Genomic DNA, 12,821 nt, shown 5'->3' with positions numbered 1-12,821 from the left:
TTTAATGGCTTTATTAGCTCCTCTGCACATTCAACGTCAACGGGTCCTCCGCTAATCGCTACTCTTCCCCGGTCCCCGTCACTACCTTTGCTACTGTACACACTCGCACCGGCGCGCACTCCTTCCTCCTTCGCAGTCCCGTCTCACTCACACATCGACGCACACACACGCACTGAGCTTGCTATCACAATCACGTGGGACAATACCCGTAACAGAAGTATTTCGCCGTAAATTTCAACTTTAACGGTGAAATCCGACTTACGCGGAAAATCGTGTTACGTCGCCAGCGTAGGAACGGAACTCGTTCGGAAATCTAGGACTTCCTGTATGTATTGCCAAATTTTGGCAAATCATGATGGAAGAAATGGAGAGATATGTGCTCTTCATAAGACAGCAAGGATATCAAAACTAAAGTTAAACTTCTTTATTTGGATCCAAAAAGTTGGTTTTGTTTCATTTTGGCTGAAACAGACAAAAAACTTGATTTAATTTTTAAAGTGGGAGTGATTTATTTTTAACCGAAGCACAAATAAAAGTTGTCTTTATTGCAAAAGAACCGACTGAAATTTGGACATGGTTTTTGGTAGAAAATAAATGATTGATTAAGAATCACAAACACTATGAGCAGTTGTTGCTGTTGCGTTTGGGCAAAAAAAACTAAGGAAACTAGGACTAGTTAATTATAATCCTCTAACTCCTCTAATTATAATTTTTAAATAAATCTTTAATAAAAGTTAAACATTTTTAAAATAAAAAACATGAAAACAAATATTTGTTTTTAATAAAACAATAGTACCAAAATTTTGAGATACTGTACGTTGTGAAATGTTTTTTTTTTTTTTTTTAAATGACATTTTAAAATTAATTAAAATGTACACCCATTCCTAGATCCTAAAATTGGTGTTTCATACTCCAAAATGCATTCATTTATTTATTACACTGACAAACATTACACTTAAATAAGGTTGAAGGCATATTCAAGGTACATGTGTGCATTTAATGTTCTTTACTGCAGGTCTACTATATTTAATGGTCTTTTTAATTTTTTTTTAATTTGTTGTTGACCATGTGTCAACACAGCTCCCCCAGGGTGGCGCTGACATTGCCAGATGGCTTTGGTTATAGGTTTTACCCGTAGCTCTCAGAGCAAACATGTTGTTGGAAAAAAAAATCTCATCAAAGCCAAAGAGAGGTGCGGTTATTTGGACAGTACAATCATAATCATAAGTACAATCATAAGCCCCTTTCACATTGGACATAAGCCGACTTTTTCCTGGATGGCTGTCCTGTGTGTAAGGTACTGATGAGGGATGAAGGCGTTGAAGACGAGCCGCAAATTTGACGGCTTCTGTCGAAGCATCAGAGGCGTAACAGAGGCAGATAGTGTAAAAAGATATAGTGGGAAGTCGTGACCAGAATGTTTAACACCTGAGACTTACTGGCCATCATGTCGTGTTTGTGTCAAAAGCAACTGTCATGGTCCCAGACGCTTGGGCTTGTAGCAATTGCTCCTGTCACCTAAAAAGGCAGCGGTGAATAAACGCCAGCTCTCCTGTTACGCCTCTGAAAAGGTAGCGTGAAAGGGTCTATGGAGTTGTCCCGAATGGCAGTTTGACAAGCAACAGCAAACTTACCTGCCTCTCGCGACTGACAACATATATGAAAAAAACTTTCAGTGTGTAAAAGACAGCAACAAATGTGACGACTCCCAAACAGCACGGCACTAGCGTGAAAGTCAGCCAGCCAGCTGCCGTGCAGTTGGGAACAACACAAAACAGTGTAAGATGACGTGTCGAGTTTTTTTTAGTTGTTTTTTTCTTTTTTTCCCCGCGCATCATGCAGCATGAGATGGATGCGACAAACAAGGCTCACCACCCGAAAAACTGACTACCGAGGTGAGTTTTCTCAGGTAGGAGGGAGTTGGGTGCTCAGATCTCACGACAGCACATCCTCTATTCCGAAGTGGCGAACTTGCCGCCGCGCGACTCAGTGCTGACATGCACCTGCATACTAATGATGCTGTCACCAATCTGTCAGTCTCGCGTTGGGGAGGAAATAGCGCTGGCCGCCTGCGGGAACGCAGGCGCTTAAGTCGTCAGGCCTGCGACACTTAAACACCCCCCCTCTTTCAACGGGTTACTTCCAACTATTTAGAGCAGTGGTTCTCAAACGGAGGTCTAGGGACCCCAGGGGGTCCATGAGTCGTAACTTAGTGGTCCGCCAAATAGTATGTAATCAATTATTAGGTTGTTAAAAAAGTGCATACCTACTGTACATATGGGGACCGGCTCGCCACAAAAAATAAAAAATTTAAAAAACCTGCCTTAGCTTTGGGACAATTAAAAGCTCTGATATGATTGTGACGTATTACATACACTGCTCGCAAAATGTTTGGGATATTTGGCTGTCGGATTAGATTTTGCTACATAAGAGCACCATGGCCTTGGCCGTGTTCAGCGCTATTGACTCGGTGATTGCCTTGTACAAGGGTTCCTTTCAAAGTGTCAACGATTCCGCTCATGTTGTCTGTTTCGTGGCGGGAGTTAAACTTGCTAGTTGCTTTTTTGAAAAAAGGTCACTACAGCAGTCAAAAAAGTCACTAAATCATTACATTGACAACACCGACTGTGCTCTTCTAAACTATCTCCTCTCTGTTCGCAGCCATGTTAATTCACTGCCAGCCTTTCCAGTTAACATGGATATTTGACTTCTAAAGCCGTCAATGGCAGTGAATGGAAGCAGTGCACATCAGCTAGCGACAATGGATACATTTTGAATTTGGTTAAAGCTGCTTTCTATTAAACAGGTCTCCTCTCTAAAGGGGTCATGGACTCAAAAGCCCTGAACCCCTGCTATAGAGTAATTCTTCCGCAAGGTCAACTAAGTGTTTTGTATAAGAAACTGCACGGACAAACATTTAATATGTACAGCAGGGAAAAGCTTGTCCACTTTTTACCTCAGTGTTTAAATCAACAGTCTTTGCAAGGTGTGTGTGTGTGGGTAGGGGCTTGCAGAATGGTGTGTATGCTAATGCCACACCAATTTATATTTCCAGGCAGGTAGCTGCAGTAACAGCCTTTGCATGGCAAAACCAACCTTCATTTTAAAATGCAACTCCTCACCGCTTCGCCCGAACGCCAGGAGGTCGACTCGAGACGCTGTCGGCTCAAAGTCAGAGTTTAGGGCGAAACGGCCGGGTTTAACACCCGCTTGGTCGTACGACTCGTATTTCCAGCTAAATCAGAGCCATTGTAGGTTGACAATAACAATAATACAAATACTTTGCATATGTATTTCCTATGATTTGCGTGGAAGTATGAATATATCTAAGGTCTACCAGCGTCCCGGAACGGACTGCGTTCACTCAGATTTCCGAGGACAAGGTAACACCTTGGAACATGCCGACAACGAGGCTGGTGAACATTGTGTGTATGGCAAAACCACAGCGGACAGATCATGTGCTCGACAGACAAAGGGGAAAAGTGGAAGAGACGTCGATGAACCCGGTGTGGTGGTGGGGGTGGTGGGTAAAGTTGATGCTGATGCAAAAGGGTCTGTTTGCATGAGATGTGATGGTACACTTTTTTTTTTTTTAAATCATCATTTTTTAAATCATCATCCTTACCTCTAATTGGTGTACCACCTAGGTGGGAGTCATTTTGAGGCAAACAGGGGTTGAGAGATTTAGTTAGTAATCCACTTAATCATCAGTGGGAGAGAAGAAAACAAATAAAAACACAAGGCTTTCTGGCAGGCCGCAGATAAGGAATATACAGATTAAAACCAATGTGATAACGTACACCGTGCGAGATGCAATGAAACACGAAGAGCTTCCATTCTGTTAATAAACAGCCAGACACCTCACGCATCACTTGTCATTTTTCTTACACATCTAGTCGTATGGCTAGCAAGCAGTAAATCCTAATGTGTCAGCAGATGTCTGGGAAATTGGGGGTCTTGGTCGTACAAAGGGGGGTGGATAAAAAGAGCTGTTAAGTCTGAGGGCATATCAGCGTGTTTCCAGGCACCCCCATCACTGTCTCACTAGAGAAAGAAAACTAATTAAAAGTTTGGTTGCTAGACAAAATGGAGCTATATGATAAAGCAGTAGTTTTTATCCTTGACATGTGTTAACGTCTTTATTTGTGAGAATAAAGTGGAGCTACTAAATTAATCTATACGTCCAGTAAAATATTTTAAATGAATTGATGCTCCATCAGATTTTTTTAAAAATTAATCTATAAATAAAAACATTTAAAAAAATATTTTCTTACTATATGAATCATTCAATGACACAATAATATTTAAGTAAATAAATATTACATTTTTTTCAACATTTAAAAAAAACGCAAAAAAAACAATTAAAAAAAAACAGGGACGTGGGTATACATGAAGTTGACATTTTCGGCCATGACGGAGGTCTACGTTTCTCGTCTATTGATAATGATATTCAATGCTGGTCTTTCAGGACAAGTGTTTTCATTCACACAAAGTATAAAAAGTACATAAAAGTTTACCCGAGTGGAGCTGTCTGATGCGTCCATTGCTGCTGCCGATGTCCACGGGCAGCATGTCCTTGAACCAGGTGATCTCTGGGTCGGGGTTTCCGCTGGCAGCGCACAACATGGTGGCGGTCCTGGTCCGCTCCACCACCTTCAGCTGGGGGCCCATGTCGATGGTGGGGAAGCCGTGAGGGATCTGGTTCTCTGCGGGTGAACATATGTGAGGAGTTTTTTTTTTTAGTATAGCCAGTGCTGAATGAAATCAAGCGTAAAAAAAAAATGATGTTGAGAAGCCTTTGAGTAGCTTCGAGAGCTTCGGGGATGCTGGGCTCACAAGAATAATGGAGGTATTCAGTGCAAGATGAGGAGGTATTCGGCATACAAGATGGCAACAGTCGTGCAGAAGTGATGTCAAAAGCATCACTTCGGAATACAACAACTTTCTTTATTTCAACTTGTTCTGTTTATTTCGACTGCATTTGGTGGCTCTTTTCATGAATATGTGGCAGGAGGAGTGATCACATTTGAGACTGTACATGGGCTTTGTGGAATATTTGAAGCCTATTTTTGATTTTCTGTTTAATTATTTATCTTAGTTATCATCAATATCTGGAAGATGGAATGATCGCATTAATTATGACACGTATTGCCCACTCGCATGTGCTTGTGCGTCACATACAGTAGGCATTGACGTTGTAGCTTATTTTGAATCCTGTTCATTTCTATTGTGCATGATGGCAGTTTTTATTGACTGGCAGGAGGAGCGATGACAAACCTCGTGCAGCCCTGGGCTCGTCTGATCACTGCTTAATTCACGTAATACCGATATACAGGCAAGAACTTAAATTCGTGAAGCCTACAGTGAAAACAGTGAATAAGTGGACTAATGAAGCAAAGCTAGAACTTCAAAGCTGTTTAGACTGCACAGACTGGAGTGTCTGAAAATTCAGCTGGCAGCCTGGATGAATATACGGACACTGTCACATCCTGTATTAGTTCCTGTGAAGGTGTGTGTGTACCAACAAAGTCATTTTGCACATTAAATAACAACAAGCCGTGGTTCACTGCCAAAATTAAGCAACTTTGCCAATATAAGGAAGGCGCATATCAGAGAGGGGACAGGGCCCTGTATAATCGAGCTAGAAACCAGCTGACTAACGAAATTAACATTGCAAAGAGGAACTATGCAGCAAAGTTGGAAAAACAGTTTAGCGCTAACGACACTAAATCAGTCTGGCATGCATTCCAATCGCTGACAAATTACAAGCCACGATCCCCCCCGCACCACCGACCACAATCACACCTCTGACTTCTGCGTTAACTATCCACGAACAGGATGTGAGACACATCTTCAAACAACAAAAGATTAACAACGTGGCAGGCCCAAACCATGTGTCCCCATCCTGCCTCAAAGTCTGCGCGGACCAGCTCGCTCCAGTCTTCACACAGATCTTCAATAAATCTCTGGAACTGTGTGAAGTACCATCCTGTTTCAAACGCTCCACCATCATTCCAGTCCCCAAGAAACCTACAATCCTGGGTCTAAATGACTACAGGCCTGTCGCCTTGACATCTGTGGTGATGAAGTCCTTTGAAAGTCTTGTGCTGGACCACCTCAAGAGCGTCACAGGTCCTCTGCTGGACCCCCTGCAGTTTGCCTACCGAGCAGTCAACATGAGACTGCACTTCATCCGAGAACACCTCGACAGTGCAGGGACCTACGCGAGGATCCTGTTCGTGGACTTCAGCTCAGCGTTCAACACCATCATCCCTGAACTCCTTTCCTCCAAGCTTCTCCAACTCAGCGTCTCGCCTGCCATCTGCCAGTGGATTTACAGTTTCCTGACGGGCAGGACACAGCAGGTGAGGCTGGGGCAGGCCACCTCATCCACACGCAGCATCACCACTGGGGCACCCAAGGTTGTGTCCGCTCTCCCCTCTCTACACGAACGACTGCACCTCAACGCACCCGGCTGTCAAACTCCTCAAGTTTGCAGATGACACCACTGCCATCGGCCTCATCAAGGACGGTGAAGAGTCTGCATATCGACAGGAAGTGGAGCGGCTGGAGCTGTGGTGCGGCCGACACAACCTGGGGCTGAACACACTCAAGACTGTAGAGATGATCATGGACTTCAGGAGGCATTCTTCGCCACAGCTGCCCCTCACGCTGTCCAAATGCCTTGTGACAACCGTCAAGACCTTCAAGTTCCTGGGAATTACAGTCTCTCAGGACCTGAAGTGGCCGATCAAGGTCAACTCCATCCTCAAAAATGCCTAGCGGAGGATGTACTTCCTGCGGCTTCTGAGGAAGCACGGCCTGCCACAGGAGCTGTTGTTCTACACAGCGGTCATCGAATCGCATCTGCCCCACTTGCACACTGACTGAGGAGTATCTGCAACATTTGCACAATCAACATTGTCCCAGATTATCGCGCTACTAGTCAATTTAAACTGCACACACTCCTTGAAGTCTTGGTGCTCTTTGCACAGTGGTCATTGCACCGGACTATTGCTATATTAGCCATTCAAACTGCTCTAAGTGCTACAGGACTTTGCATCTTTTTGCACAATTGTCAAAAAAAAAAAGAAAAAAAAAGAAAAAATTGTACCGGCATTACCAGATAACTAGCAACCCTTTACTGCTCAGTGACTGTTTTTTTTTTTTTTTTGTCAATGTCTATATGTCTCAAAAGTGTTCTCTGTCAATTGACTGCCTGTTGTCGTACTAGAGCGGCTCCAACTACCGGAGACAAATTCCTTGTGTGTTTTTTGGGACATACTTGGCAAATAAAGATGATTCTGAGTCTTTCTGATTATTTCAACTGTGCAGGTCTCAGTTTTCAATGAGAACTGGCGGGATGAATTAGTGACTTAGTGGGCCCTACTGTTCATTTATATGGTACAAGGCTGTGGTTATCATGAATAACTGGTCAGGCACATCTCTGTGGTTATGGTTCATAATATGATATAACAATTACATTACAATACATTTCCTCACACATGATTCCAAAATCCTACACCCAGGCGTCTGCTGTACACATTGTAATATATCTGTATTCATGCCGCAGCGTTTTGGCGAACTAAGCCCTTTTCTCTCTCAACGTCAACAGGGGATATTTTACAGCAAAAATGTTGTATCGCTGCCCATACAATATTTATGGTTAGGATTATTGCCGCATGTTTCCGGCCGGTGAAAAATGCAAACGGAAATATTACATGAGGTCATTTCGGGAGAAAGCAAACGGTGAGGGAATAAATTATAAAGGTTTGTACATGAACCTGATGCTCTTTCACTCTGTTTGCAGAGCAGGTGAGCTGTGAAATCCACCGTGTGTGTTTTGCAACTGGGAATTGAGTCCGGTTGAACCGGAGCAGCTTCATGGACATCCAGTGTTTCACATATTAAGAATGGAGGTTTACGCACTAACTTGAAACCCTATCCTTGGCCTCAAACCATAATTTGAAACCTTAAACCAGGCTTTAAACAACTATTGTGAAACTCTAGCCCAAACTTTCAACCCATCCATCCATCCACCTATTCTCCGAAGCGCTTATCTTCCCTGAGGTCGCGGGTAGCCGTGCCTATTTCAGCTGACTTCAGGCGAGAGGCTGGGTACACCCTGAAAAGGTCGCTGGCCAATCGCAGGCTTGAAACCAAATTTTCAACCCATAACTTAAAACCCTAACCAATGGCTTGAAAAGGAAGGCTTAGCACTTAGTACTTCAAAAATCCAAACACTCACTTAAAACCCATGTAGGAAACCCGAGCCAAAGTTTGAAACCCAGATGCAGGCTTGAAACCCTAATTTCAAATATAAACCCCTAACCGTGTCTGAACAACTACTTTGAAAACCCAATTCTGACCTGAAAACCTCATTTGAAACCCTAACCCAGGCTTGAAATCTGATCTGAAACCCTACTTTAAAACCCGTAACACTGCATTGAAACCGCAATATGAAACCATAATCCTAGTTTGAAAACTCCACCGAAGGCTTGAAAATCTACTTGAGCAACCCAAACACCAACTTGAAACCCTATTTGGAAACTATAATCCAAGTTTGAAACTGAGGCCCAGCCTTCAAAACGCAAATTTGTTACCCTACTTTGGAACGCCAACCGTTATCCATCCATCCATTTTCTTTACCGCTTATGCTCAGTTATTGGAAACCCTAACCCTAGTCTGAAACCCTCCTTTGAAAACCTAACTGTGACCTGAAATCCTAATTTAAAACCCTGACACTGAAACTGACCCTGACCTGAAATTCTAAATTGAAAACCTAATGCTGGATGGAAACATTAGTTTAACTCTAGCCCCTGTTTGATCTCAGTGTGATGGTGTCTCCAATATAAATAGACAAACTAATCTTTGCCTTGGGTTCCATGTACAGTATTTATAAATTATTTGCGAAATCATGCCCATTTTCCCAAAAGTAGCTGAACCAATTTGCATATCCCACTCACTTGGTTATAAAAAAAAAAAAACAAAAAAAAACAGAGTGAAGTTTGTCTGAATATGAGTAGTTGACAAGCTATTGTGGAAGACTTGAAGCCTGCCTGGTTTCCCAACTCCTGCAGCTGGTATTTGTGCCAACTTGTCATTCCAGGCAAGACAAAGACGAGCCTTTGTTGACTTCCTCTATCATTGCTTGGGACGCAAGAGAAGGCAGGCGATACTTGGAGGGAAGCCAATGAATCAAATCAAAGATGCGGGTTGATGTTTCTCAAAAAGAGAAGACTTTTTAAGTAAAACCTCTTGCTTGAAATCCTGACCTTTGCTTGAAACCCTAATTTGGAGCCATAACTCCGGTTTAAAACCCTAATCTTGGTTTAAAACCTTAACCCGGTCTTCAAATCCTAATTTGAAACCTTCACCCTTGTTTGAAAGAAAGCCCATGAATAAGAGGACAGAAATACATACTTCTTTCTGTCTTGTGTTTTTTTGTGTTTATATTTAGTGTTGTTAACCCCATTCTGATATAGTATTTTGGTTTTGGATTCATGGCAGGGGTAGTGTTGTATTTTATTCAACTATTTTTTTATGTCAAAATGGAAATGACATTTGGATTTAGTTTGTATCGTTGTTCGTTTGCCTTTTTTTTTTTTTTTTTTAAATATAGTATCTCCGCATTTAACCAGACCAACCTCAATAAATAGACCTTTGAGTCACAGAAAAAAAATATTTGTGGTTGTCTAAAATTTGTATTTGAGTACCCCTGGTCAAGACAGTGATGCAAAATCACAAAATTAGATTTTATCTAACTAATCAAAATGTTGTGCGTGTGTCTGTTGTTGATCAAATAAAGTAGAGCAGAGGTTTATTAATCCAAAAAATGAGTGACAGTGAGCAGAAGTGAGTGTTTGACGTCAATATAGAAGCGCATGATGTGAGCGGGTGATGTAAAGTTGGGGCATGGCGGGATCGTAGATAAGACAGTACAAGTGGGGGAGAAGGGAGTTAATGTGATTTTGTGGTTGTACTGAATTAGAATGGCAACAGGGGGCTGGCAACGACACTCCTAATATGGTAATTAGTCCAATTAAGAAGAAATGACGCGGTCTTAAACTACTGTGGGAAAAGAGGTGTAACCTACCAAGGTAATGCAGGTGCGGGGAAGAGGAAATAAGTAAGAATGAGAGCAATGAGAGCAAGGAGAAGGGGGTGGGCACCGGGGAGGGTTTGCATGCCAGCCTCCTGCCAGCTCCAATTACCAGTGCAAGCGGAGCGTGGCGGCGAGGGCGATGGCTCTAATCAGAGCCCCGCTGAAATAGTCCCGTTGTCGTCCTACTGTCCCACTGGGAGGGCCGCTGGATGGTAATACCGCACTAATGTCAGCCAGCGTTGCCCCCCCCCCCCACCATCAACCACAAACATCTCGACAGAAAAAAACTGGGAACAAGGACGGCGTGACACGCGAGATACCGCACTTGTGCCTTATTTTCATCTGGGCGTGCTTTCTCATTACCCGTTTCAATCTGCAGTGCGGGAGGCAGACGAATGTACTGCTATGAATGTTTAACATGTGGGCAGGAGAACAGACGCCTCCTATGGCGAATACATACTGTTGTGAAACATATAAGGGGAGTGAGCATATGCCTGAGAATATTCATGAGGAAACACACTCCTCTGCATTCTGCATCAATAGTTAGAGCAGACATATCACGCCATTTCTTTCCAATTAAAACCGTTCCCAGCTGTCTGAAACATGCCGAACATGTTGGACAGTCACGGATACAACTTAAGGAATGGTTAGTTACAAACATGATGTTACTTTGCGTTTCTTTTAACATGTTCACACAGGTCTCGAGGGGCATTGCAGCAAGCTAATCTGCACCTCCAACAACATTGCGGCTATGCATCATAACAGCTGTTCCGTGTCGTCCCAAAAAGAAAATGGTGGTCATTCTTTACATTCTATTTACATTGTATTCTTACTATAGGTTTTTATAAACTACATATTATTGTGCTACTTTCCTTTTACAAACACACAATTATAGTTAATTTGGGGTAGGCTGTATCAGATTAATGGCCTTTCCATTCATTTCAATGGGAAAAAAGTGCATGAGTTACAAGCAGGGTCATGAAACGGATTAAACTTGCATTGCTGATAAATCATCTGCGCATCCAACAACACTGCAGCCGGCGGTAATCACCTTTACTATGACACTACCATGTGTCACGGTAGACGTCTTTACCACGACACATAACCGCCTGCACAGCAGACGTGGTATTGGTAAAGTGGAAGTTTACGGAGTGGTTTAAAGAAAACACCAAAACCACCAGGTGCCTTGTGAACAGTAAACATTCATCAGTGCAATGTTCGATAAGGCAAAAAAGGTTTCTGACTCTTGAGAACTAAGAAGCACTTTCCCGCATCCGATGTGCTGTATTAGCACCTCTATTTGTTTTCATCAATACCAGGTCTCACACTAAAGCATTTTATTATTCATCTGTAAAAGAAAAAGGTAAATAGAACTAAAGGTGTTGTCTGTGCTCCAATTGGTCTTGACTCAATATGGCACTGAAAAGACACACAAGCCGTTTGGGGGAGCGGGGGTGTGTGAAAGGCCCGCGGCTGTTTTCCGACAGGAGCATCGCAAAGGCAAGAAGACATTTGCGTGTGTGTGTGTGCGTGTGCGTGTGTGGGGGGGGGGGGTAATTAGTCTCTTGTCAACATGTGTAAAATGGAATTTTATGTTTCATAAGACATGTCCCTGTCTCGCGAACTTAATTCTACCACCCTGACCCTGACTTGTGTCTAACCCTAACCATACCCCTAACCCAACCCCAAAAAATAACTCGCACCCCAATCCTAACCTAACCCTTGCCTTTAACACCTAACCCTTGTTTGATGAGCACTTTCAACATTTCATTTTGACAGTCTTGTAAAACGCAGAGGACATGTATTGTGCTTGTTTAACCAAAAATAGAAAAACAGGTCTCAAAGTGGAAGTTTCTCAAAACAGTAGCGTTGTCATATCCATGTAATTTGAAAACAGAAAGTACAAATTGGTGTTGCGTCCTATCGGCGCATGCTTGAGTACCAAAACAATCAAAACCGCAGAGGCACAACTCACCTTAGTATTTCTACGCGAGTCGGTTCTCATATAAATGTATAAGCAGACGTAGACTGTCTCGGCCCAAGGTGGACATGCAGTTGCTTGGCTCTTGACAAAGTGTAAAGATTGTTTCGTTTTCAGATGCTTTGTTGCCTTCTGTACATGAAAGACAATTAAAAGCTGCGAGCAACAATGACCTGCAAACCCCTCGTCAGGGACATGCGATATCTGCGCCCCTGAGGGTCACCCGGGAATTGCCGAAATGATCCTAATATGGCAGGTTCAAACCAAAACGGCAGTCTTAATCAGTCTCAAAATTTGGTGACTTTATGTGGACGGCCCAGTGATCAAAATGGCGAAGAAACTAAGTCATTGTAGCTAACAGGTTAGCATTCACGCCAGGGTTTCAGCACATTGGACTTGCAAAACATTAAGACTACTCAAAAGTGAAGACCATGTGAACGGGAACCTCATTCGATTTCAATAAAAACCTCCAAGGTCTTCTGATGCAACACAGTTGTTAAATGATGACAATCTCTGTGGATAAAGGTGACCGGAATGAAAAAACATCGCAACATCCAAATTCTTCCCGCAGCCTGGCATGAAAGCTTCCATTCACCACTTTCTATGAGGCAGCTAAGCATGTTTACAACGGTCGGGATCAACCACAGCGAAGGAGGGGGGAGGGGCAATGAATGAATTAATGTAACCGAAGAAGACGAGACGACATGGCGTCTTGTCGAGCCTCGCACGACATCT

General features: G+C 42.9%; 1 protein-coding gene across 14 annotated transcripts in view; it reads right to left on the bottom strand.

Moving 5' to 3' along the window:
* LOC133411507 (receptor-type tyrosine-protein phosphatase F-like) overlaps positions 1–12,821 on the bottom strand; it is a 216,458-nt gene that overhangs the window by 86,512 nt on the left and 117,125 nt on the right. For 7 of the 14 annotated variants that reach the window (XM_061693983.1, XM_061693982.1, XM_061693986.1 and 4 more), the window contains exons 5-6: positions 4,518–4,706; positions 3,626–3,643 (exon numbers count right to left, since the gene is read on the bottom strand). In XM_061693983.1, the coding sequence (XP_061549967.1) occupies positions 3,626–3,643; positions 4,518–4,706 (207 nt within the window). The remainder of the gene's footprint in view (positions 1–3,625; positions 3,644–4,517; positions 4,707–12,821) is intronic. The other 7 variants (XM_061693984.1, XM_061693992.1, XM_061693987.1 and 4 more) reach the window with 1 other exon arrangement.

The sequence above is a fragment of the Phycodurus eques genome, chromosome 13, assembly GCF_024500275.1.
Source record: "Phycodurus eques isolate BA_2022a chromosome 13, UOR_Pequ_1.1, whole genome shotgun sequence".
Taxonomy (NCBI): domain Eukaryota; kingdom Metazoa; phylum Chordata; class Actinopteri; order Syngnathiformes; family Syngnathidae; genus Phycodurus; species Phycodurus eques.
The sequence above is the reverse complement of the archived record's forward strand: the minus strand, read 5'-3'. Positions and strand labels throughout refer to the sequence as shown.